At 32.7% G+C, this 22,057-nt stretch overlaps 3 protein-coding genes and 1 non-coding gene across 9 annotated transcripts; 3 read left to right on the top strand and 1 right to left on the bottom strand.

The window, feature by feature from the left end:
• Positions 1–479: 479 nt before the first annotated feature.
• Positions 480–4,869, top strand: LOC114404166 (octanoyltransferase LIP2p, chloroplastic-like). 6 transcript variants are annotated; one of them, XR_003664840.1, is made up of 5 exons: positions 480–547; positions 1,994–2,122; positions 2,209–2,367; positions 3,755–3,905; positions 4,337–4,869. XR_003664840.1 is itself a non-coding variant. In XM_028367262.1 (3 exons), exons 2-3 carry the CDS (start codon positions 3,794–3,796, stop codon positions 4,678–4,680), a joined length of 456 nt encoding a protein of 151 aa, XP_028223063.1. In that variant the 5' UTR covers positions 3,402–3,650; positions 3,755–3,793; the 3' UTR covers positions 4,681–4,869. The 6 variants fall into 6 exon arrangements, 2 of the variants coding, with proteins under 2 accessions (XP_028223063.1, XP_028223062.1); XR_003664841.1 differs by lacking the exon at positions 480–547 and adding an exon at positions 554–1,852; XR_003664842.1 differs by lacking the exon at positions 480–547 and having other exon boundaries at positions 1,859–2,122; positions 3,755–3,901.
• LOC114404168 lies at positions 1,738–1,828 on the top strand. The gene has a single exon (XR_003664843.1). It is a non-coding gene; the product is annotated as a small nucleolar RNA Z266 (small nucleolar RNA).
• A 2,715-nt stretch (positions 4,870–7,584) lies between the features above and the next one.
• Positions 7,585–8,418, bottom strand: LOC114404167. The gene has a single exon (XM_028367264.1). It carries the CDS (start codon positions 8,416–8,418, stop codon positions 7,585–7,587), a length of 834 nt encoding a protein of 277 aa, XP_028223065.1.
• Positions 8,419–12,575: 4,157 nt separating this feature from the next.
• LOC114404165 lies at positions 12,576–17,947 on the top strand. Its single transcript, XM_028367260.1, has 6 exons — positions 12,576–12,706; positions 13,404–13,935; positions 15,505–15,654; positions 16,286–16,375; positions 17,238–17,384; positions 17,687–17,947. The coding sequence occupies exons 2-6, from the start codon at positions 13,566–13,568 to the stop codon at positions 17,887–17,889; spliced, it is 960 nt and encodes a 319-aa protein (XP_028223061.1). The 5' UTR covers positions 12,576–12,706; positions 13,404–13,565; the 3' UTR covers positions 17,890–17,947.
• Positions 17,948–22,057: the final 4,110 nt, after the last annotated feature.

Below are 22,057 nucleotides of genomic sequence, written 5' to 3'. Positions count from 1 at the left end.
CTTCAGAAACTCCACAAAAAAAGCCCCAAAAATGAGAGAGAAAACGCCCAATTGAAAAGAGAGAGAAAGAGAAAAACCTTCGAGAACATGGTCTTCAGTCCGAGAGAAGAATCCCCACAAACATCACAAACAACTCTTCCATGGATTTCACCAGTCCAAGCACTCACATCCGAAGCAAATAACAGCAGCAACAGAATCAAGCCCATCACTGTCTTCTGCTTCTCCATGGTTGAGATTGAGAAAAAAACAACCACAAAAAAAACGCTACCTTTCTCAGAGCACTCTGTTTTTGGGTTTATAGGTAGTTTTCTTATAACGCCCACAGTGCATTGATTTTTCACCGACACAATAGCTGCAATGTTGAATCACTGAGTCCAATGACCGAGTCAACCTAGTAGGGACTGAAGTGTCATTATGTAAAATGTTCAGGGGTTAATTGGAAAATAAAAAAATCATGACCTATGTTCTGTCTTCTATAAATACCAACCAAACCCTATGTATAGTTGCTATGTTTTGCCGCTTCTGAGAGGGTTACTGAGGGGGACTGGTAACGGGAGGTTACCCTGTGTTTTGGTGCATTGAGAATTTTCTATTGATGTTTGTTTATTTTTACTGTTTGTGTTACAAATCTCGTTTAGTTTGATAACACTTTTGTTATTGTCAATGTTGTTATTGTGTATTGCATGCTATAAGGTTCATTTATTGTTTCAAAAGTTAGATTTTTTATTGATGTTTCAGAAGAGTGGAAAATGAACGGATTCATGGTTGTTGTATTAATGTGGGAAATATTAAGGGATAAACCGGTATAGACACTCACAATCATGCTCAATATCACTTTTACCAGATTTGAATTCCTGAGTGTTTCTCTTTGTTTTCTTTGGGAGTATTACGTGTATTGTTGTGACTGGTTAATTTTAATTTAAACTGGATGAAGTTCTTCTCTTTTTTCTACCCTCTTTTGATGGGGAAAAGTTTGTATATTTCAATTTGATTGATTGCAATATGGTTAATTTTATATTTCACGGTAAGTTGTATAGTATTTTTCGAAGGGTAAAGATGATTTTTTGTGGGTTTGTTTGATACTTTTGAGGACTGAATTCCCTTGAGGAGAAATAAAATCAGAGGGATGTACATATCTGTTACCTATTATTGTTGTTTTTCTGCACTTTGTGTAAGCATTGTGCCATGTAGCATCCATTCTGAGTCTTAATGTAAAGCCCAAGGTTTTAAATATTGGTTGCGCTGCAGTTTTGTTGCACATTTTTCTACTGCTTCGATTGTCAATTTGTGTGAAATATTGTGTCATGCACTGTTATAGGCAGTTTAAATACTACTTGTGTAAGCACGGTCCTTAAGATCGCCTTCCTTAATTCTTATCATGGAAGCGTTTTGAGTCATAGCTGTGCAAAAGCAATTTAATTATGGAGGTTTCCCATTAGGGTTTTCCTTCTGGGTCCTCCTTTCCCCCACTTGATTCGTATAGTAATGAGGCATAGACCCTTTTTACCATTGGAGCTGTTACTTTTATCCTATTATTGTTGATCTTATGTAAATGACTACGTGTCACCATAAGATTCAACTAATAGGAGTTTGGCTCCTTTGGTGCACGACTAATGTCTCAGCTAGCAAGTGGGAACACTTAGGCAAATCTTTCTTAATTTTGTTGGTTTGTACCTTGATGACTTGTTTGGTGCTTTACTTTGTCTGCTTTATTAGTTCTGTTTTAGTTAAGAATACAAAAGACAAGGCAGATGAATCAAGTAGATGTGTGGAAGGAGAAGTCCTTTCTGATCTTAAATTTTGAGGCATATTTAATATCTTATATGTTAAACTTTGTCTTGTACATTTTTGGGTTGAGCTCATTGATCTCCTAATTCTCTCCATTTTTCTATGATTGCTCCACTGATTTCACATTACATGTACACTTGGTACCATTAAAGAGAGTTCGATATAGAAAATTAGACTTGATTTTGTTGGGTACATATTGTTTCAGCACACTCCCATCAACAGCATCATCATACCCTACTCTACCCCTGGGGCCATACTTTAAGCAGCACAAGCCACTCCTATATTCCAAACCATCCAAATTCAACTCTCTTTCAATAAATGGCCACAGAAGGATGTAAGTTGTACTGATCTACTCTTCCATTTCCACTGTCATGACAGTTCCTAACATTGGAAAATCTAATCATAAAATGAAATTTGCAGCTGTGATCTCTTTGATTTGCATCAGGAGCAAGTACCTTATGAAGTGGCCTGGTCTTTGGCAAAAGGAGATTGTCAGGGAAAAGAAGGCACAAATTGAAAAGGAAGGAGATTGCACTGACACCCTTATTATTCTACAACACTCTTCTGTTTATACATTAGGTACAGCTAGTATGGAGGAGAACCTCCAGTTTGACAAGAAAAAATGCTCGGTTTTTTTCCTGCATTATATCTTTTCTCTTCTCATTTTTTTCAAAATACCCTTACATGAAAAATAATTCCTAAACTACACCTGTTCTTGAAGTTTGGAGAGAAGTTTCTCTTTGGTTTTGTTTTTTGTTTTTTTTTTTTAATTTAAAAAAGAATTAATTTTTTGATTAAAATTTTAAAGTTAAGAGGTCGTGTTAGGAACCCTACTTTTCTTTGGTTTCATTTTTTTTAAAATTAATTCACTTGTTTTTTTTTTAAATATTATTTTTGCATTAAAAAATAGATGCTGGTCATCAATCTTTTTTTTTTTTTTCATTCTATGTTAACCATCTTTTTTCATTCTCTATTAACTAATGACTAATTTGTGGATGAATTTACCACTGACTAACAATCTTTCTCTGCAATTAAAAAATAAAGATGATGTTTGCACAATGTTAATATGCAATTAGCAGTACCCATGTGTTGATCCTATGAAATTATTATGTACCATTAACACGATGGTATAGTCAACTTACTTTGATCCACCATGTATAAGTGGAAGATACTACAAGACAATTTTTTAGATTACTTATTCATGGGAACAAATTCAATAAGATTTAAAATTTCTGTGTGTAGCATCAGGACACTCAAGATATCATCAAGCAAGTTGTTATTTTCAACCCTTTTCAAATTATGATTAGTTTTGTTATTTTCAATTGTTTTTATTAGTATATTCTATTATTTTCATTTATTATATTTTGTTTATTATTCTTGTCTCTCTAATTGTCAGTATTTTTTATTATTTGAGTGTTTTAATTTTTTCATATAATATACCTAAGATGTGAGATAACTATATATTTATTGTATTTTTAATTAATTTATCTTTTTTTAATCACTTTGCCTTTTTATTTATTTAAGACTATTAATTAATTATTTTAAGATTGTTAATAAATTATTAAACAAAAATCATTCTCATTATTTAAAAAATAAAATAATAACATCAACAAAAGTAAATTATTTTTATAAAAGAATATTTTAAAAAAAACAAATCAAAATTTATTAAAAAAATTAAATTAAAAAAAAATGAAACCAAAGAGAAGTCGGGTTCCCTGTCCTGACTTCTTTCCACACACTTCATATAGGTGTATTTTGGGAAAATTGAGGAGAGAAAATGTGTAGTGTAGGAAAAAACCAAAATGCTCCCTTTAATATTTATCACACTGAGCGTGGTGGAGAAGTTACATACCATGGCCATGGTCAGGTGTTTCCTCTGAATTACTTGCTTACAGTTTGGAAATTCCCTGTTTTGATTTTATTTTGAGCAGTGTTTTGTAACACTTAACTGTGTTTCGTATTACAGCTAGTTATGTACCCCATTATCAACCTTTGAAGACACAAGATGGATCTTCATTGGTACCTTAGAACTCTTGAAGAGGTTGTTATTCGTGTTCTTTCTTCATCATGTTCAATTCAGGCTTCTAGGCTGGAAGGTTTAACTGGAGTTTGGGTTGGTAAATCTCTAAATCCCGTTGATATAACACTCATTGATGGTTTTTGCTCCTCACTTCCTGCTCTGGTTCTAAGTTATCTTGGTTATTGAACACATTAACTGTTAATAATTATACAGCCTGGTTTAATGTTTTAATCTAAGTATTGTCAAATATCATCCAATAGTTTTTTATTTCTTGGTATCATACACCAAATGGGACTCCGAAAACTTTGTGAGGCTCCTTCCTTATGCTTAGAAGTGTGTTGCCAGATTTATACCCTTTTCGATATTCTACTTGGATTTAAGGCAGAGACTGCTACTACTACAATTGAGAAATAAGATTATAAAACACATTCATTTATGCATGTGAGTTTGTCATGATTCAATTTGAAATATAACAAGATTCTAAAATCATCTGTCTTTTACCTTATTCTACTTAGTAATATATTACAGGAAATGAGAAACTGGCTGCTGTTGGTATCAGAGTGTCTCACTGGATAACCTATCATGGCTTAGCACTTAATGTCACAACAAATTTGTGTCTATTTAAATGGATGGTCCCATGTGGAATACATGGTCACGGTCATCAAGTAAGCATTAAGGGGTTGGTGAGAGAAGGCAAGCTATGTATTGATCATGGAACAGATTTGCATCATCTGGATGATGCTAGTTTTATTCATATTACACATAAGTCCTTGATTGAAGAGTTCTCACAAGCATTTCAGCTTGAGTACTGTTACAAAAATATTTCTGCCGCCATGTTGTATGAAAGGAAACATAGCTCTCTCACCAAATAGACACATCAAAGTTGTCTTTGTTTGATATATATAGCAATTGTCTATTCACTTTTTCCAGATAAAGGGCAGAGAAAATATCATCACTCTTGCAATAGAAACACACTTTTGTACTTATGTTCCAGATTACCGAATTATGGTTCTTGTATCTTGATAATGATGATTAGTTTTATCTACGTTTATTCTAAGCAAGTATATCTTTGCTAATTTCTGAAAAATTTATTATTGTATAGACACTTATCTTGACTATAGTACAAATTTAACAAATACTGAAATTTATCAGTCAATACATAATTACTTCTATTGTTTGTGACTACATGCATAACATTTTTTATTATTCAATCTACTTAAAAAAGCTGTGCAAAGGTTCAAATAACCTTCCTTGTCTTTTATGTATGTAGAAGCATCAAGCCTCTTCACAATCATTGATCCTGATGGATAATTCACCGAAAAAATTATCAAGATTCTATCTACCCTTTCTATCTGTCGCAACCATTCAACACAAGGGGAATTACATCTCATAATATATAACCTTAGAGATGGCAATATTTTTCATTTTTCAATAGCCTTAACCATTTATTTGAAACTAGTAAATCGCAAAACATAAAGGAATTCTATTCTTATGGAATTATGTATTCTTTATGCTTTTTGATAGTTGATTAAAATTTCCAAAACGAAAGAAATGATGTCACAAGCCTGTTTTTTCCCCACTTCAAATACTCACAATTTCTTGCACCTTTTCTTCTATTTATTTTTTTTGTAACTCATTCAACTAGGAATTCTTTTCTGCTTTTTTTTTCTTCTTCACAAAGACTTCTTTAGACATCTTAACTTTTGGAGGAGTTCTAATAATTCAGGGCACCCCTAATTCCCATTTAAAGTTTTCTAGTTCTAATAGCTCCTTCATTGGTAGCTTTTCCACAAGTTCACAGGTGACATTCTTCCTCTAATTCAAACCATTCTACTGCCATGCTATGTAAATGTTATCACTACAGAACATAGGTTTGCCAGAAAACACCAAATTGTTGTCAGAAAGTCATTGAAGAACAGTGAATCAATGGGGCATAGTAACAGGGTTATAGAGAAGAGGAAGCACAAAAATGAGAAGAGACACAACGAGTTTTCCCAAACCAGTTTTAAATTCTTTTATTTTGAGGTGCTATCGCATGCTATTAACATTATTAGCAAGAGATGTCATAGTGGCATGGTTGCAACAATAAGGTGCTATGAATCAGGACCACATAGGAATTGGCTGTACTACAATTGCAAGGAAATGGTTAGCAAATTCCTTGGATGAGTGAATCAACTGGAGAGCTATAAACGTAAAACAAGCATAGGAATTGTGTTGAGAGGCAGCGTTTTACAAGAGAATGTGACTTTTGTAGAAATTGGTTATGTAAAAGCTGGGGTAGAAGTTCTTAAAAAAGATTGAAATCTTGAGTTGATGTATCTCCCATGGCATTGCAATAAATAGGCAAATTTTAGAACCTGTAAAATCTACCATGGCATTGCAATTGACTAGATTAACTGGTACTATCTCATTATACAGAGATATATCTCTCATCTTCTAAATTCAGATATAGGTTCTTTCAGCCTAAATAGCCATGTTGATACTCAATTATATGTCTATCTGCACAGGCCATGCAATGCTGTGAATCCAAATTCAAGAAAATGCACCAGTGCTAAGATCCTACTTTTTCATGTTGTATTTGTTTTTCTAAACATTCATGTCATGTAATTTTGCAAGTATATGACATTAGTAATTCATGTTAACAAGTGGCAAGGTTTTGGTTTGATAAGCTAATAATGTTTTTAACAGTGACCAAACTTTGCTATCTTCAATTTTTTAATCACTGTCTCAAGTCTGTTGATTCTCTGCTCAAGATCCATTACATTTATTCCAGATACAAAGGTATAGCTTTCTCCTTGAGTACCAGATAGGCTTACCCTCTCACTAGAAAGCCTTGATTCTTTGCTCCCATTCGCATCTTCAAAATCTTCCTCCAAACGCCCCATCAATGGTTCAACCGTATCTTTTGCAAGCAGTTTTGTCAGTGGTGATATCCTTTTAACATTTTCATATTCTGCAGTAGAGGCTGAAGAACTTTGGTTGGACAAATTCTTACATGTTGGAACATAAGCATCAATACTTTCATTAGCTATCGTACCATCTTGAGCAGAATTTCCAGAAGAAACAGTTTTCAAACGTTTAAGAAGAAAACCAGAAGGTGCATCAACATCACTATTACGTTTCCTAGCATTTGAATCATCATCAACATTCCCATTTTTGTTTGCTTTTGATACTTGAGGTGACCTTGGACTTCTTTTTCGTCGCACAATATTCTTTGCAAAATCCTGATGACCCATTAGAGATTGCTTCCACCACTTTGCATAACGTGTGGTAATATCACCCTCAAAAAGCCTAGCAGGAAAATACAAACTCCTATCAGATATGGGCCTGCAGTAATTTTTCCAAGCAAAGTCTTTAGTCCCATCAAATCTAGGCACGCAACTTGGAACATCTTGATCCATTCCAAATTGCATAGCAACTCTATGTGGAAGGTACTTCTTTATAGTAGACTGAATACCAACAAGCAGAGAAACTCTCAAGCATGTAGCAAAAGATACTAGTAGTCCCGTAGGTTCTTTATCCAAATCTGTATCAGTTAGTACCAAAGTTTCATTTTCTGGATAAAACACCTTGAACTTACCGGCATATTGAACATAAGGGCGCCAACAAAAATGCTCCATAGCCGACTCTAGTGCCAATCTCACATTGTCAATTTTCAAGGCCTTAACCTTGTGCCACCTAAACATCATAGGATCTTCATGGTTGATCAGCCTGGGCTGTGGTTGCAAATTCTTGAACCTCTCCCACACCCAAATTTGGACCAAGTAAAAAGGTGACTAAAGAGTAACCTCCAATTCCAATTTATCACCAAGTACTAGTTGTTTTGTCATACCGACTATTGAGTTCTTCAACAAAGTCAAATCCTTATATATGCTGGCCAAAACTGCTGGTCCCAAAGCAATGGGATTCCCTCTAGCAAGATGAACAGCTATAGGGAAAACCAACGTACTCACCAAACCTTTGGAAGAAAAACCAATCATTGACAACCAAGTTGCAAGGAATGCTTCATGCTCAACTTCACTCCCACTATTGACAAAAGCATCCATCCATGCAGATAAAGAAGCCTTAGCTTTTGTCCTCCTCCAAAGTTGTTCTCTTGCAAGAATCAATTTCTTCTCCGCCTCTCTCATTTCATGGCTTTGAAGTGGGGCGAAGACAGGATCACCAACAACAGGGTAACCCCCCAACACCATCACATCCTCCAATGTGATGGTTGCCTCGCCCCATGGAAACAATAAGGTATTTGTCTCAGCACACCACTTCTCAGCGATCCCAAAACACAAGTTCTGATCTTTCGCTATGGAACACTTGGTGCTCATTATGGCTTCAAAGATGCCAACTTTCTTCCACACTGATTTATACCTGAGTTGAAGGGCATCCACCCATTCAACCCATTTCTTCTTTGTGTGGCGCCACCAGTCGAAATGGATCACCAAAGGCCAGTCCTTTGGTTCAAACACGGGTGGCAGTGACATAGTCATAGAAGATGAAAGAACCTTAGAAACTGGTCCATCAAGGGATTTTGCAATGGGTTTCAGAAAATAGGCACTTCTCAAAGCTGGTTCACTGTCTCCAATAGGTGAAACCATTAAATCTTCCCTTACCTCCATCGTGCTCAACAATGATTCATCCATTCTTTAAATTTGATATAGAAACTACAGTGCTAGGTTTTTCAATATAATGTGAACATGCTACAAATGGTGTCGAAGCTTAATAAAAAGAACCCAAATGATCAAAAAACGGTTACTGTCAATGCATTGCTTTGACTAGAAAATGGACACGTTATGGCTCATGCATTTGTTGTGTGCAATTTCAATGATAAGTATTCTTCCACATGAAGTTTGTGTATGATGAGATACGGGAATAGAGCATCGTGTCACCGAGTACAGGTAAAATTAAAATACAAAATATAAGAAAAACTAAAATTAGAAAAAAAAATACATAATTAGTTTAAGTAAAATATAAAAAGGTGTAAATTAAAAAATAAATTATAAAGACATGTATAATTAATTTAAAATTTAAAATTAAGGTTTTTCAATTTCGAAGGATATTGTCTGATCTTTTTTTCCTCTCTTTATAAGGAAATTGTGATAACTACAGTTTTTAAAAAACTCTTGAAAATGAAATCAATCTTTTAATAATAAAAGAATAAAGCTTTTTCGGTACAAAATAAAATAAAACTTATATAAAAAGTAATTAAAGAGTTCTTACTTTCAATGAGAAAAAAAAAACAAAAGCCTGCCATTTTAGTTAAAATAAACCTTTCCTAACACATGGATGAAGAACGTCAACCAATCAAAGTTATCAAACTCTTCTCCTCCCCCAAGGTAATAGAAAACCATATTATATCAAATTTAGAAATTAATTGCTAGCTCTCATGTTTTAAAAATCGAGTTATGCTAGAGAGTGTAAATTAAGAACTTTATAGCAGTTTTTGCAAGAAGTATACCCCAAAAAATTATTTGTGTTGAAAATTAAATTGCAACTCCTTATATAGATTAGGCGATCATGCAAGGAGCCGTTTTTGCAAGAAGTACCCCAAAAAATTAATGTTAGCCTTAAATTGTTGCCATTCATGTCTCTATCAAAGTAGTACACTGTTCACAATGAACACATTGATTGTGTGTGTAGCTGACCAAACACATCAAGCAACCACCCAACTTGGACATTGCCTGAATCCTGGCATCTTAATTTGTATGTGGCAGCAACACCCAAAACTATCTTTAATAACCATATGCTAAATTTTGAGTATACAGAATCTGTAAGAATTAAGCATCAAAACATTCCATTGTTGTTCAAAGAGTCTTTAGAAGTATGATAATGAAGAGATATCTGTTTAGGGAGGCTTAGGGCTGTGACGATCTAGGACCCTAGTCAACGGGGAAAATTTATTTTAGAGAAATAAAAAATAATAATTATTGGCATGGAATGGAATGAAATGTGAGATAAAATGAAATATCAAATTGATCAAAGTAGTGTACTGAAAGAGCTAAAAATGAAAGAAAAAAAAGGTAAAAGATAAAATTGGACACCAGAGAAAGAAATTGGAGACAATGAATTCGTATATATAAAAATAGGGGAGCAAAATACAAAAACTCTAAATATATACACTTGTAGTTTTCTCAAAGTGAGAGAGTGCATTTGCACAGACTCACTTCAACATATGTCCACCAGCGGCTCAGGGTGTTGGTTGCATTTGATCATTGTATTGATGAGTCTATGATTGATGGCGCGTAGATCTGCAAATAAAGTTATAATCTATTATTTGTAAACAATAACTGTTATGTGTGTTGAGTTGAATCTATGGTCAATCATGTAATCATGATTTTAAATTGTCGTTGTAGTCACAATGGCAACTTCATTGCAATTTTTGATATTGTAAAAAATTACAAACAAATGCGACTGATTAGGTATGGCAGAGTTAGAGGTTTATTATTTCAGTAATGTAAATAATGATGAAGGGGAGATATAAGCATACTGTCATGTTATTTTGGAATTGGCATTTCTGCTATGCAAGATAATGTGAAGGCATTCCATTTCCACCTATGCGGGTTCCTCATGCATCATGATGATAGATTATATCTTGGTTGATCTTTTTGTAGATCCAATGTTCAGATATTTATACTTTTCTATTAATGAATGGGTGCAGGGCAATATTGATCCAATTAACATGTCCCTTGCATTCCTAATTTCCTATAGTATGAGTGAGCATCATGCCATTTTAATCTTTGGCGGTTCACCAATTATACTACCTATAAAGGTGATTCATGGTAGCCTTCGTCACATTTTTATTGCATTTGCAAAAAGATTCCACACCAACAAGCATTTGGATTTCAGTTTGGTGACTTCAAACATGCTTTTGGAGCATCAAACATATTATGGTTCATGTTTGGTTGCCACCAAAAGTCATTTTCCTACCAACATTTTACTCTAAGCTGAGTTTGGTGCGCCAAAGCAACATGGGGGTTGCTTTTGAAAACTCATTTTCTGTTGGAAGTATTTATCCAATAGCAACATCAAGTAAAAGTACTTTTAATTAGTATTACCCAAACAAACTTTATTTTATCAAGATATTTTTTAACAAAAAATATTCAAACATAAATATATTATAATAAACTTATTTTTATCAAACTTGAGTTATTAACATATTTATGATTCAAATTTATGTTCGCAAACTTTAATTCAAACATACAAAAAGAATGTTCACCTGAGCACAGAGGATCCTATTCGGCATATTCGACTGAAATTTGGCAGCTTCACTGAAGGTATATATATGTTTTTGCTAATTCAATTTTATTTGCTTACAGTGGTATTTTAATCTTTGCTTTTATAAATTTACATTTACGTCATGGATAATACTTAAAGAAATGCAAACAGAGGATTCTATTTCTATTTGTGGCCCATACGTACTAGGTGCTAGAGGTGGAAATCCACCTAGGGGCACCTATATATTTGGTTGTCCACTCCATATTAGTAAAGGCAAAGGTTTATATATTAGGCACTTTATATAATAGATAGACAATTCTCTAGCCTTTATGTTACTCAATTCTATATAATTTTTACCCTGTCCTATGCTTTGTGAAAATCCTGTGAGCTAAAGCAGTATGATTGTATGAATTAAAGGTGCTTTCTTCTGGACTCTCCCTGTCATAAATTTGTTTTGTTACAGGAAATTAAAAGAAATTTATTATCTCAACATAATGAAATCAAAACTATGTCATATTTCTAATTTTAAGGCAAACAACATTATATTAAAACCAGTTTATAACTTGCATTCCAATGGCTTAGAGGACCTCTACAACAAAAGAATACTTTCGACCTTTGGTTTTTAAATATAAAGGACTAATTTCAAATATTGCATTCATTTATATCTTTATGTATAATACTGTTTAAAAGGGACTATTTAATGTTTTTTTCCACCTACACATGTAGCATGTAGGTTGTACTGGTTTTGTACCACGCATACATAGAATTCCAAATTTTTGCACCCTTTTAGTACTCGACCACCTTAATATATATGTCAATATTTGAAATTTCAGCCAAACGTGTTTCTACACTTTGAGTCTTCTTGCTGAAGTGAAGCATAATTCTTTCCTCTCATTTAAGTAATATTGTAACTTTTGCTTCTCTACTACAACTAAAACAAAATTAAAGTCATCTTAAAACTTTTTTCTTGACGCAAGTCATCTTAAAACTATACTGGACAAAAATCCTTCACTTCAATATAGCCTACTTTAAAGAAAAGGACTGATGATCATATGACAAAGGACCACAAAAAAGACATAAGATACCAATCCTTATCTTTGGTTGATGCCAAAACAAATATGAAAAAGACGGTACCTTTGGTTTTGCTCAAGCTTGCATTGAATTGTGCTTGTCATGCAAGAAAATTTTCCTCAACCCTAACTCATCAGGTCATTGTGATAACTTGTAACATTTATTGGGTTTTAGATATAAATAGAATTCTAATATTCTTAATTTTTAATGCATAAATGTATATAAACGGAATTTAAAAAAAAATATAATATAGAAAAACTATATGGAAAATACATGGTTTCCGTGTTTAAAATTATCATAATGGCAAACTAGAAAGTTATATATGGTGGAAGGCGTGGAAGTGGGGTAACAGACAGCTAAATATGACTCAATTATTTGATAAATAGTATAATAAAGAATTAAAAAATGTTAGTTTGAAAGGAATTATTCTAGAGAACAAATAAATAATCACTTTCAATTCACTACAAGACAGATGTAAATTAGAAGCGTGGGATTCAGAGCTTTGGTATTATATATAAAGGAAAGCTTGCGTTCCTCCCAGTATCTTGCAACTCCCATTTCCCGTCTATCATCTTCCTTCTTGTCATTCTTCGTTTCAACCTCGCAAAATGAGCACCTTTGGTGAGTCCAATTAACTGAATGCAGATGAGAACATTTATATACTAGCTAGTTCTAATATTTCCAAATTCTCCTTGTAATCAGGTTAACTACTATGATTGATATTAAATTTGGTTGACGATCTCTTGATTATCTTGTTTTAATTATTGAGTGAACTTGTTTTTTTCCAGCATTTTTATTTAAGTAACTTTAAATTAGTATCTGTGATATTTTTGACGAAAAATAAATCTTCAACAAATTTTTTAGATGATTCCTAATAATTAATTTTTGGTTGAATGTGTCTTATTGCTTAACAGCATAAGCATTCTGTGTATGATAATCAGAATCTATATGATCAAGTAGTAGAGTTTAGTACTCAACCTCTTAGACAAGCAAATTTAAATTAGCAGAAATTTATTTTGCATAGAGTGTAAATATTTTTATATTGTCAATTTATCATAGATGATTTTATACATATGCAATAATGAAGCTTAACTTAATTGCTTAATTAAGTAACATATATGAGTTGTTGTAAATTCTTCTATTTGTTTTTGGTTCCTACATATTATAAAAAAAGTTATTTTTATATTATATGCTAACTTTGCTTATCATGAAAGTTATTCTGAATAGTATAATTTTTTTATTGGTTCTTTTAACTTAACGAGCATGCACATGCACGATTAAATTCAAATCATTAATGTATCTTTCATTGTTTCACTAGAATCATCAACAACAAGATCCTTTGTTTCTGTAGAATCAACAACACCAATTGAAGGAACGGAAGCTGACAATGTGAATATGGACTCATTGTTCCGAGGCACATAGAAACGATAGTCACTATCACAAAATTAAAATAAACGAAAGCAGAGGCACAGCACTACACATGGCAGTGAATGATGGCGTAGTGGAACTTGTTAACACTCTCGTTGGTGCAATCTTAAACCATGAAGGGATGGATGTGCTGAGGGATGATAGTGCATTGAAAACAACCAATGAGAGAGGGGACACTCCTTTGCACCTTGCAGCATCAAAAGGGTTCAATGCTATGTGCAAGTGCATCATAGGGGAGTCTGAGGAAAGGAAGGATTTGATTAGGGTTAGGAACAATAAGGGTGAAACACCTCTCTTCCGGGCTGTGCTCACATGCCATACAAAGACCTTTATGTACTTCCATCATGTTTCCAAAGATATTCCACTTGGGAACTATGATGGGGATACCATCCTTCACCATGCCATTTGGAGAGAATTCTTGGGTAAGTAAGCTTCTAATTCTATTTTTTACCATCCTTTTCATTACTGGATATGATTTGTTTGAATTTGTGTTGATTCTTAGTCAAGAATGTGGGAGAATGAATTGGATGATTTTTTTTTATCGATAAATATTAGTTATTAGTTTTTGTTAGTGAAAGATTGAAACTCAAAATCTCTCTCCCCTTTCTTCTCTTTCATCACTTAGTGGTCAATCTTATAATTCCTTAAATGATTTATACTTGATTAACTTATTTTAGGATGAACATATATAGCTTAGATTAGACCTTTGAAAAAATTTATAACTCAAATTAATTAAAAATATATAGTTTGATTAGTAAGTCAGATTAGATTTGCTTAAGTGTGTGTCAACCCAACTTGATCCAACTTGATTAGGTTAGGTCATTAAGGTGAAAATATAAAATGGATTTTTTTAAAAAAATACAAAAAAACTAAAATTTAAAAGAAAATAGATGTTATGTCTCAAAATTTAGATAAATAAATATAATTAAAGATAAAAAATACTTAAATGTTAAACTTTTATAGTTTGATATAATCGAAACGAGTTTGAAATCTCTAAAACCTAATATTCATCTCAATTGTTTCATTTTTATCCATTTTCAAATAGTTCTAATCCATCAACCCAACTCAATCTAGTTTGTATTATCTCATGTCAAGTTGAGTTAGTAAGGTCAATCCAACTCATGATCAACTATGTGTAAGTTATTTGTCCAAAAATATTTGACATTTTGGACTCATGACCATGGTCTCCTTTCATTCCCTTGTGATGGAAGAATGTGAAACTTGTTCTATAATAAGAATTTTTTTATTTTGAAAAATTGTTTATGTTGTAATGATAATAGAAATAGTTATTATTAATAATATTTTATACACTATCTATATGATAGAAAAAAATACTTTCCTTATACAATTGAATATTATAACGGTCTTTGAAATTTTTACATTTGTAATTAATATCTTTTACATATTTGTAAAAATAAATTCTGAAAATAATTAACATTACTTATTTTTACATAAATATTTTTTTGGATCCTAAAAAATTGGAGCACTAAACATAGATTTTAAATGACCTAGAATGTTTTAGTTTACTCATATATCACTATTTTTAATTAAAAAAATAATCATATACATACAATACAATTAGACAACAAATTAATGTGAAATAATTGAACTTAATTTTTGGATTACTATATTGTTGATAAGAAGTATCTCATTATTTTGTTGATAATTATTTGTCAAAAAATTTGACTAACAATTTTTAAAATGTATTTGGTTATGCATTGAAATCACATTCAACCCAAAAAAACCTATTACAAGACACAAAGATAAATAAATGTGAGGAAAGTAATTTTTTTAACCTAATTATGAGGAGTGTAATCGGTACATAAACATATTTAATGGTATCTATTTTCAATCACATTTTCTCTCAAAAGACTTAAATACGAGATTTTAATTAAGAGATTTGAGCTCAATTACCTTCGATTTAATAACATGTTGATTCAGCTTGGATCTAAATTTTGATTGCATAACTATGAGTTGATTAAATTTGACAGATTTGGCAATTATAATAACTCATTGCTATCCTGAACTTGTTCACATGCGAAACAAAGATGGAGCCACTCCTCTCAAAGTTCTTGCCTCTAAGCCTTCAGCCTTCAAGAGTGGAAGCAATCTCCCATGGTGGAAGCAAATTCTATATTATGGTAAGTGTTGCATACGTGAAAATGATCTCATAAGATTTATTTTATTTTACAAAAATGGAATTAAAATTCAGGAGTGGCTCAACTTACCCTAAAGTAATCCACACACTTGCTTTTATTAGTCTCCCCGACAAAATCCTCTTATAATTATTTCCTTAACAAATGTTTTATACGTGAAAATTAAAAATATCTTAAAATTTAAGTTTAGTTTAATTTGGCTTATTTTATGATTTAGATATTAATGATCTATCTTAAATTTTTTAAATGTATTTTCTTGTATTCCCTCCTGTACGTCATGAATGTAACCTATTATACTTTTCATCCGTTAATTCATTGCATTAATTATACTACTTTAAGAAATCTTATTTATGATAGAGACTGTCCTAATTAAGAACATGTCTTCCAAAACTTAGTGAAATTAATTTTTATAATTTATTATACATTAATAATGACTGTCATGTTTAGTCTTTTTTTTTTTTTTCACAGCAGTTATTTTTTAGTCATTAATATACTCAAAATAATCTACTTATATTTTGGAAGACCAAAATAACATTCATTTGAGTTATTAATTTTAGTTATGTCAAAGACCATCAAAACACACTTCTAACATTATTTCTATTATTTTCATGCAAAGGTATACTCGTAGAACAACTAGACGCAGAAAAGGCAATAAAATCCTATATGGATAAAGTTGACAAATTTGAGGCCGACATTGAACTCAAAGGTAAGCTTCCGATTATTATTATTATCTCAAATATTATATATAACTCTTTACATTATGGATAAAGTTTCTAGTACTTTTTTTGTTGTTTTTAAATTTTATCCTTTTATGATCTTATGATTATTAATTACCTTTGTTTAAAATTATATAAATTATTGATGAATAATAAAAATATCAGTTTCTTTACTTTTGCGATATCTTGCATAGGTAATTCATATGCTATATTATTATAATTTTTCTTTTTGTATTTGATTAACTATATCATTTCTTTTTATTTGAAACATGGGTTCTGCAAATTAATTCAACTATATTTTTTAAATAATTGTATGAAACAATACATTAAGTTAAATATACCAGTTAGAAACAAAATTAGGATCGTATATAGATTATATTTAATAAAGGGCAATAATTACATTTAAAAAAACAGTATGTTAAGAAAAAAAACCCTCAATATATAAAATATATATAGAATGGCCGCGTTTAGACGGGATAGTCTTTTTTTTTTTTTTTTTTGGAAATCAGGTATGCATTAAAATTACCGATTCATAATTTTTTTAAGTATATGGAATAACATTATTAATGTAGCATTATTTGCAATACAAAGCTCAATCATCCTTGCCATAGACAGAATTGTGATGGGAGACTTAAAAAAATAGTAAGGATTAATCATTTGATTAATTCAAATCCTTTTAGCTCTACTCTTTACATTTTTAGTTGACATATTTTATTAGAGATCACTTGAAAAAAATTAATTTTTTATATACGTATAAAAAACACTTTTAGTTACTTATACAATTAATTTAAGTATCTTTAATTTCGTTACTCGATATTGCATTTACTCATTAGTTGAGTTGTATTATTCCAGTGAATATACATTCAGAAAGTAGTGAAGCCAACAAAGCACAAAAATTTGTGGAAAAACAGTATGCTACTTCTGTTCGGTTTGTAAAGAGTGCTGTTCGATTAGCATTCAAAGTCCTTAGCCTCTCGGGATTGGGTGTCACTGCACAGGGTACGTAGGTCTCTCTTTCAAATTAATTTTTAATCAATAATATTATTCTCAATATTTTTTTTCTGTCCCTCTCTCTATTCATATCATTCATCTTATCTCACTTTTCTTCGTATAAAAAGTATTGCTTCTATTATAATTAAGTGGATATAGCATGCATGATTTCTCTCTCTCTCTCTCTCTCTCTCTCTTTATATATATATATATATATATATATATATATATATATGATGTTTAATCTATTGGATTTAATTGTCAAAATTAATTGCTCTTCTTGGTGCATGTACTTAATTATAACTTTCAAGACTTGAAAGCAATAAAGAAGATAAGGCAGAAGCACAGATGGAGTCGTCAACTCTTGAATATTTTTATGGAAAGACCTTATGAGTCGTACATTGGAATTAGTGGGGGTCGACCATTTTTGAGAGAAGACAGAGACTTAGGGCAACCCGTTATTACCAAACAACGGTTACAAAGTAAGCAACAAATCAGTTCAGTTAATTTATAAGTTGTTAATAATAGTTTACGCCATATACTAATTTAAATTGTGGAATAAAACGTAGGATGAAAATTGGTCATGTGTTAATTTTCAGACTAATTGTAGGATATAACTTAATAGTTCATGCTCGAATGATTTTGATAAGAAAGCACCCTGCTCCCTCTATGATAAAACACACACACACATATCATCATCTTTATATTTGAAATTAATTCTTTTCGTGATTGTTAGTACAAATGAAAGTTTGAAAAAAAAGAAAGAAAAAAAAAAAGAAAAAAAAAAGCTTCAAGTTCCACATCGCTCTGGATAAACACTTGAATAGTGTTTCACTCCCTATATATAGAGAGCTCATTTCTTCTTTTTTCCTTGCCCCAGTTGAGAAGAATTTCCTCAACTTTTCTTTCTCCCTCCCATATTTCAGCCGATGCATTTTCGGCAAACTTCTCCCTCTTTCTTTCTGTCGCTCTAAAATTTTGGTTGCCTTTAAGAGTGACTTTCTAAGTCATATTTTTTCGGTTGATTTTAAGAGTGACTTTTTAAGTCACATTTTCCGGTTGCCTTTTAGAGTGACTTTTCAAGTCATATTTTCGGGTGGCTTTAGAGTGACTTTTCAAGTCATACAAGAGGGTGTAATTCTAGAAAAGGTTCCCTCAGTGTAGTGAGAATCTTATACAGTGATCTGGGCTGTTTTATCCTGGGGACGTCGTGGTTGATAGTCTGCTTGCACAATTTTTGGCAGTGCCACGAAACGTCTTAAAGAAAGCGACATTGTCCGTGACTTAGCCAGTAATTTTTTGGTTTGCCATAAACTTTTGTTACAACAATTTTAAGACGTTTTCGGTTCTGATGATAAATCAGTAGAGTCTCAATCCCATGAGATACAGAAAATTGCTCATGATATCATATTAGAGGGTATGACATTGGATGAGCAATTTCAGGTTGCTGTCATCATAGAAAAATTGCCTCCTGGCTGGAAGGATTTCAAAAACCTTCTCAGACACAAGACCAAAGAATTCTCTTTGGAGTCTCTGATCACACGTCTGCGCATTGAGGAAGAGGCACGCAGACAAGATCAAAAAGATGAAGTGTTGGTTGTGTCTCACAACAACACTAAAAGGAAGAACACAGGTGCAGTTCTGAAGCCTATTGGCAAAAACTTTAAGAATCAGAATCGCAATGTGTGCAATACCTCTAACCGCAACAAGAACCCCCCAAGGGTCCAACATGCTAGACAACATCCACCTACCAAGAATAATTCCGATGAGCCATTCCTCTACTACAATTGTGGCAAACCGGGACATATGGCACGTAAATGCAGAAATCCTTCAATGACAGGTGCTCCCCATGCTAACATGACTCAAGAGCCATACATAGTTGTGATAACAGAAATCAATATGATTGGAGGATCAAATGGATGATGGGTAGACACTGGCGCCTCTCGCCATGTCTGCTATGATCGTGCTATGTTTAAAACATACACGAATGTTGAAAATAAGAAAGTGTTGTTGGGTGATTCCCACACCACTACTATTGCTGGAACTGGAGATGTTGAATTGAAGTTTACCTCTGGAAAGACTTTGATTCTCAAAGATGTGATGCATACTCCAGAGATGAGAAAGAATCTGGTTTCTGGTTTTCTTTTAAACAAGGCTGGGTTTACTCAGACCATAGGTGCAGATTTATTTACTTTGACCAAGAATGGGGTATTTGTAGGGAAAGGGTACGCCACTAATAGCATGTTCAAATTGAATCTTGATATTAATAAAGTTTCTCCTTCTGCTTACATGCTGTGTGATTTTAATATCTGACATTCTAGACTTTGTCATATAAATAGTCGTTGCATATCTAATATGAGTAACTTAGGTTTTATTCCAAAGCTATCTTCAAATCACTTTGAAAAATGTGTTTTTTGCAGTCAATCTAAAATAACTAAGAAATCACATAAATCAGTAGTTAAAGAATCTGAGCCATTGGATTTAATACATTCTGATATATGCGAATTTGATGGAACGTTGACCAGAAATGGAAAACGATATTTTATCACTTTTATTGATGACTGCTCTGATTATACATATGTATATCTTATGAAAAATAAAAGTGAAGCGCTTGACATGCTTAAGTTATTTGTAACAGAAATTGAAAATCAATTCAATAAGAAAATTAAGAAACTTCGAAGTGATAGAGGCATAGAGTATGATTCCAGTTTGTTTAATGAGTTTTATAATTTGCATGGAATCATACATGAAACGACTGTTCCATATTCACCTGAAATGAACGGTAAAGCTGAAAGAAAGAACAGAACTTTTACACAATTAGTTGTAGCTACTATGTTGAGTTCTAGTGCAACATCTTTTTGGTGGGGCGAAATTTTGTTAACTGTTTGTTATGTGCTAAATAGAATCCCTAAATCAAAAAGCAAGACATCTCCCTATGAGATATTAAAGAAAAGACAACCAAATTTGTCTTATTTGAGAACTTGGGGATGTCTGGCCTATGTAAGGATCCCAGATCCTAAGAGGGTTAAACTTGCAAGTAGAGCCTATGAATGTGTGTTCATTGGTTATGCTATTAATAGCAAAGCGTATAGGTTTTATGACCTAAACGCAAAAGTGATCATAGAGTCAAATGATGCTGATTTTTATGAAAATAGATTTCCTTTTAAATTAAGGGATAGTGGGGGTACTTCATCCAATTATCTTCCTGCTATTAGTAGTGAAAATCTTGCACAACCAAAACCAGATATAGAGCCTCGAAGAGGTAAGAGAGCAAGAATTGCTAAAGATTATGGGCCCGATTATATGGCTTATACATTAGAGGACGATCCATCAAACCTCCAAGAAGTTTTGTCTTCTTTGGATGCTGACTTGTGGCAAGAAGCCATTAATGATGAGATGGATTCTTTAGAATCTAACAAGACATGGCATTTAGTAGACTTGCCTCCTGGTTGCAAACCAATTGGTTGTAAATGGATCTTGAAAAAGAAACTAAAACCTGATGGTACTGTGGATAAATACAAGGCTTGCCTTGTAGCCAAGGGTTTTAGGCAAAGAGAGAATGTGGATTTCTTCGACACCTTTTCACCAGTCACTAGAATAACATCTATTCGGGTGCTAATATCTCTTACTGCTATTCACAGTCTAGTGGTACACCAAATGGATGTTAAAACTGTTTTTTTAAATGGTGAATTGGAAGAGGAAATCTATATGGAACAACCTGAAGGGTTTGTGATTCATGGACAAGAAGATAAAGTCTGCAAGTTAGATAAATCTTTGTATGGCCTAAAACAAGCACCTAAGCAGTGGCATGAAAAGTTTGATAACTTAGTAGTCTCGAATGGGTTTAAGGTGAATGAAAGTGAAAAATGCATTTACTACAAATCTGTAAATAATATTTGCACTATCATATGTGTATATGTCGATGACCTTCTCATATTTGGTTCAAATATTCATGTAGTGAACAATGTGAAATCATTGTTGTGTAACAACTTTGATATGAAAGACCTCGGAGAAGCAAGTGTAATCCTTGGTATTAAGATTACTAGGTCAAAAGAGGGAATTTCTCTGGATCAATCTCACTACATTGAGAAGATCTTAAAAAAATATGACTACTTTGACTGTAAACCTGCTAGTACACCATATGATCCAAGTGTAAAACTGTTTAAGAACACTGGTGAAGGTATATGACAAACTGAGTACGCAAGTATCATTGGCAGCCTTAGGTATGCCACTGATTGTACTAGACCTGACATAGCCTATGTTGTGGGATTATTATGCAGGTTTACCAGTAGACCTAGTATGGAGCACTGGCACGCTATTGAAAGGGTAATGAGGTACCTTAAAAGAACCATAAATCTTGGATTACATTATAAAAGGTTTCCCGCTGTACTTGAAAGGATACAACGATGCAGATTGGAACACTCTTTCAGATGATTCCAAAGTAACCAGCGGCTATATAATTTAGCATAGCTGGTGGGGCTGTTTCTTGGAAGTCAAAGAAACAGACTATCTTAGCTCAGTTCACTATGGAATCTGAGATGATAGCACTAGCAACTGCTAGTGAGGAAGCAAGTTGGCTAAGAAGCTTACTTGCAGAGATTCCTTTATGAGAAAGACCGATACCAGCTGTGTTGATCCATTGTGATAGTACCGCGACTATTGCAAAAATTGAGAACCGTTAT

Source organism: Glycine soja, unplaced genomic scaffold (assembly GCF_004193775.1).
Source record: "Glycine soja cultivar W05 unplaced genomic scaffold, ASM419377v2 tig00005180_1_pilon, whole genome shotgun sequence".
NCBI classification, from domain to species: Eukaryota; Viridiplantae; Streptophyta; class Magnoliopsida; order Fabales; family Fabaceae; genus Glycine; species Glycine soja.
Note: the sequence above shows the minus strand (reverse complement) of the source record. Positions and strands in the feature narration are given on the sequence as shown.

Coding starts and splice junctions, on each gene's coding strand:
- LOC114404165 (XM_028367260.1), top strand. CDS start 13,566: ATGGCAGTGAATGATGGCGTAGTGGAACTTGTTAACACTCTCGTTGGT. Junction 15,655..16,285: donor GAAGCAAATTCTATATTATG/GTAAGTGTTGCA, acceptor TTTCATGCAAAG/GTATACTCGTAGAACAACTA. Junction 17,385..17,686: donor ATTGGGTGTCACTGCACAGG/GTACGTAGGTCT, acceptor ATAACTTTCAAG/ACTTGAAAGCAATAAAGAAG.
- LOC114404167 (XM_028367264.1), bottom strand. CDS start 8,418: ATGGAGGTAAGGGAAGATTTAATGGTTTCACCTATTGGAGACAGTGAA.
- LOC114404166 (XM_028367262.1), top strand. CDS start 3,794: ATGGATCTTCATTGGTACCTTAGAACTCTTGAAGAGGTTGTTATTCGT. Junction 3,906..4,336: donor TTTAACTGGAGTTTGGGTTG/GTAAATCTCTAA, acceptor AATATATTACAG/GAAATGAGAAACTGGCTGCT.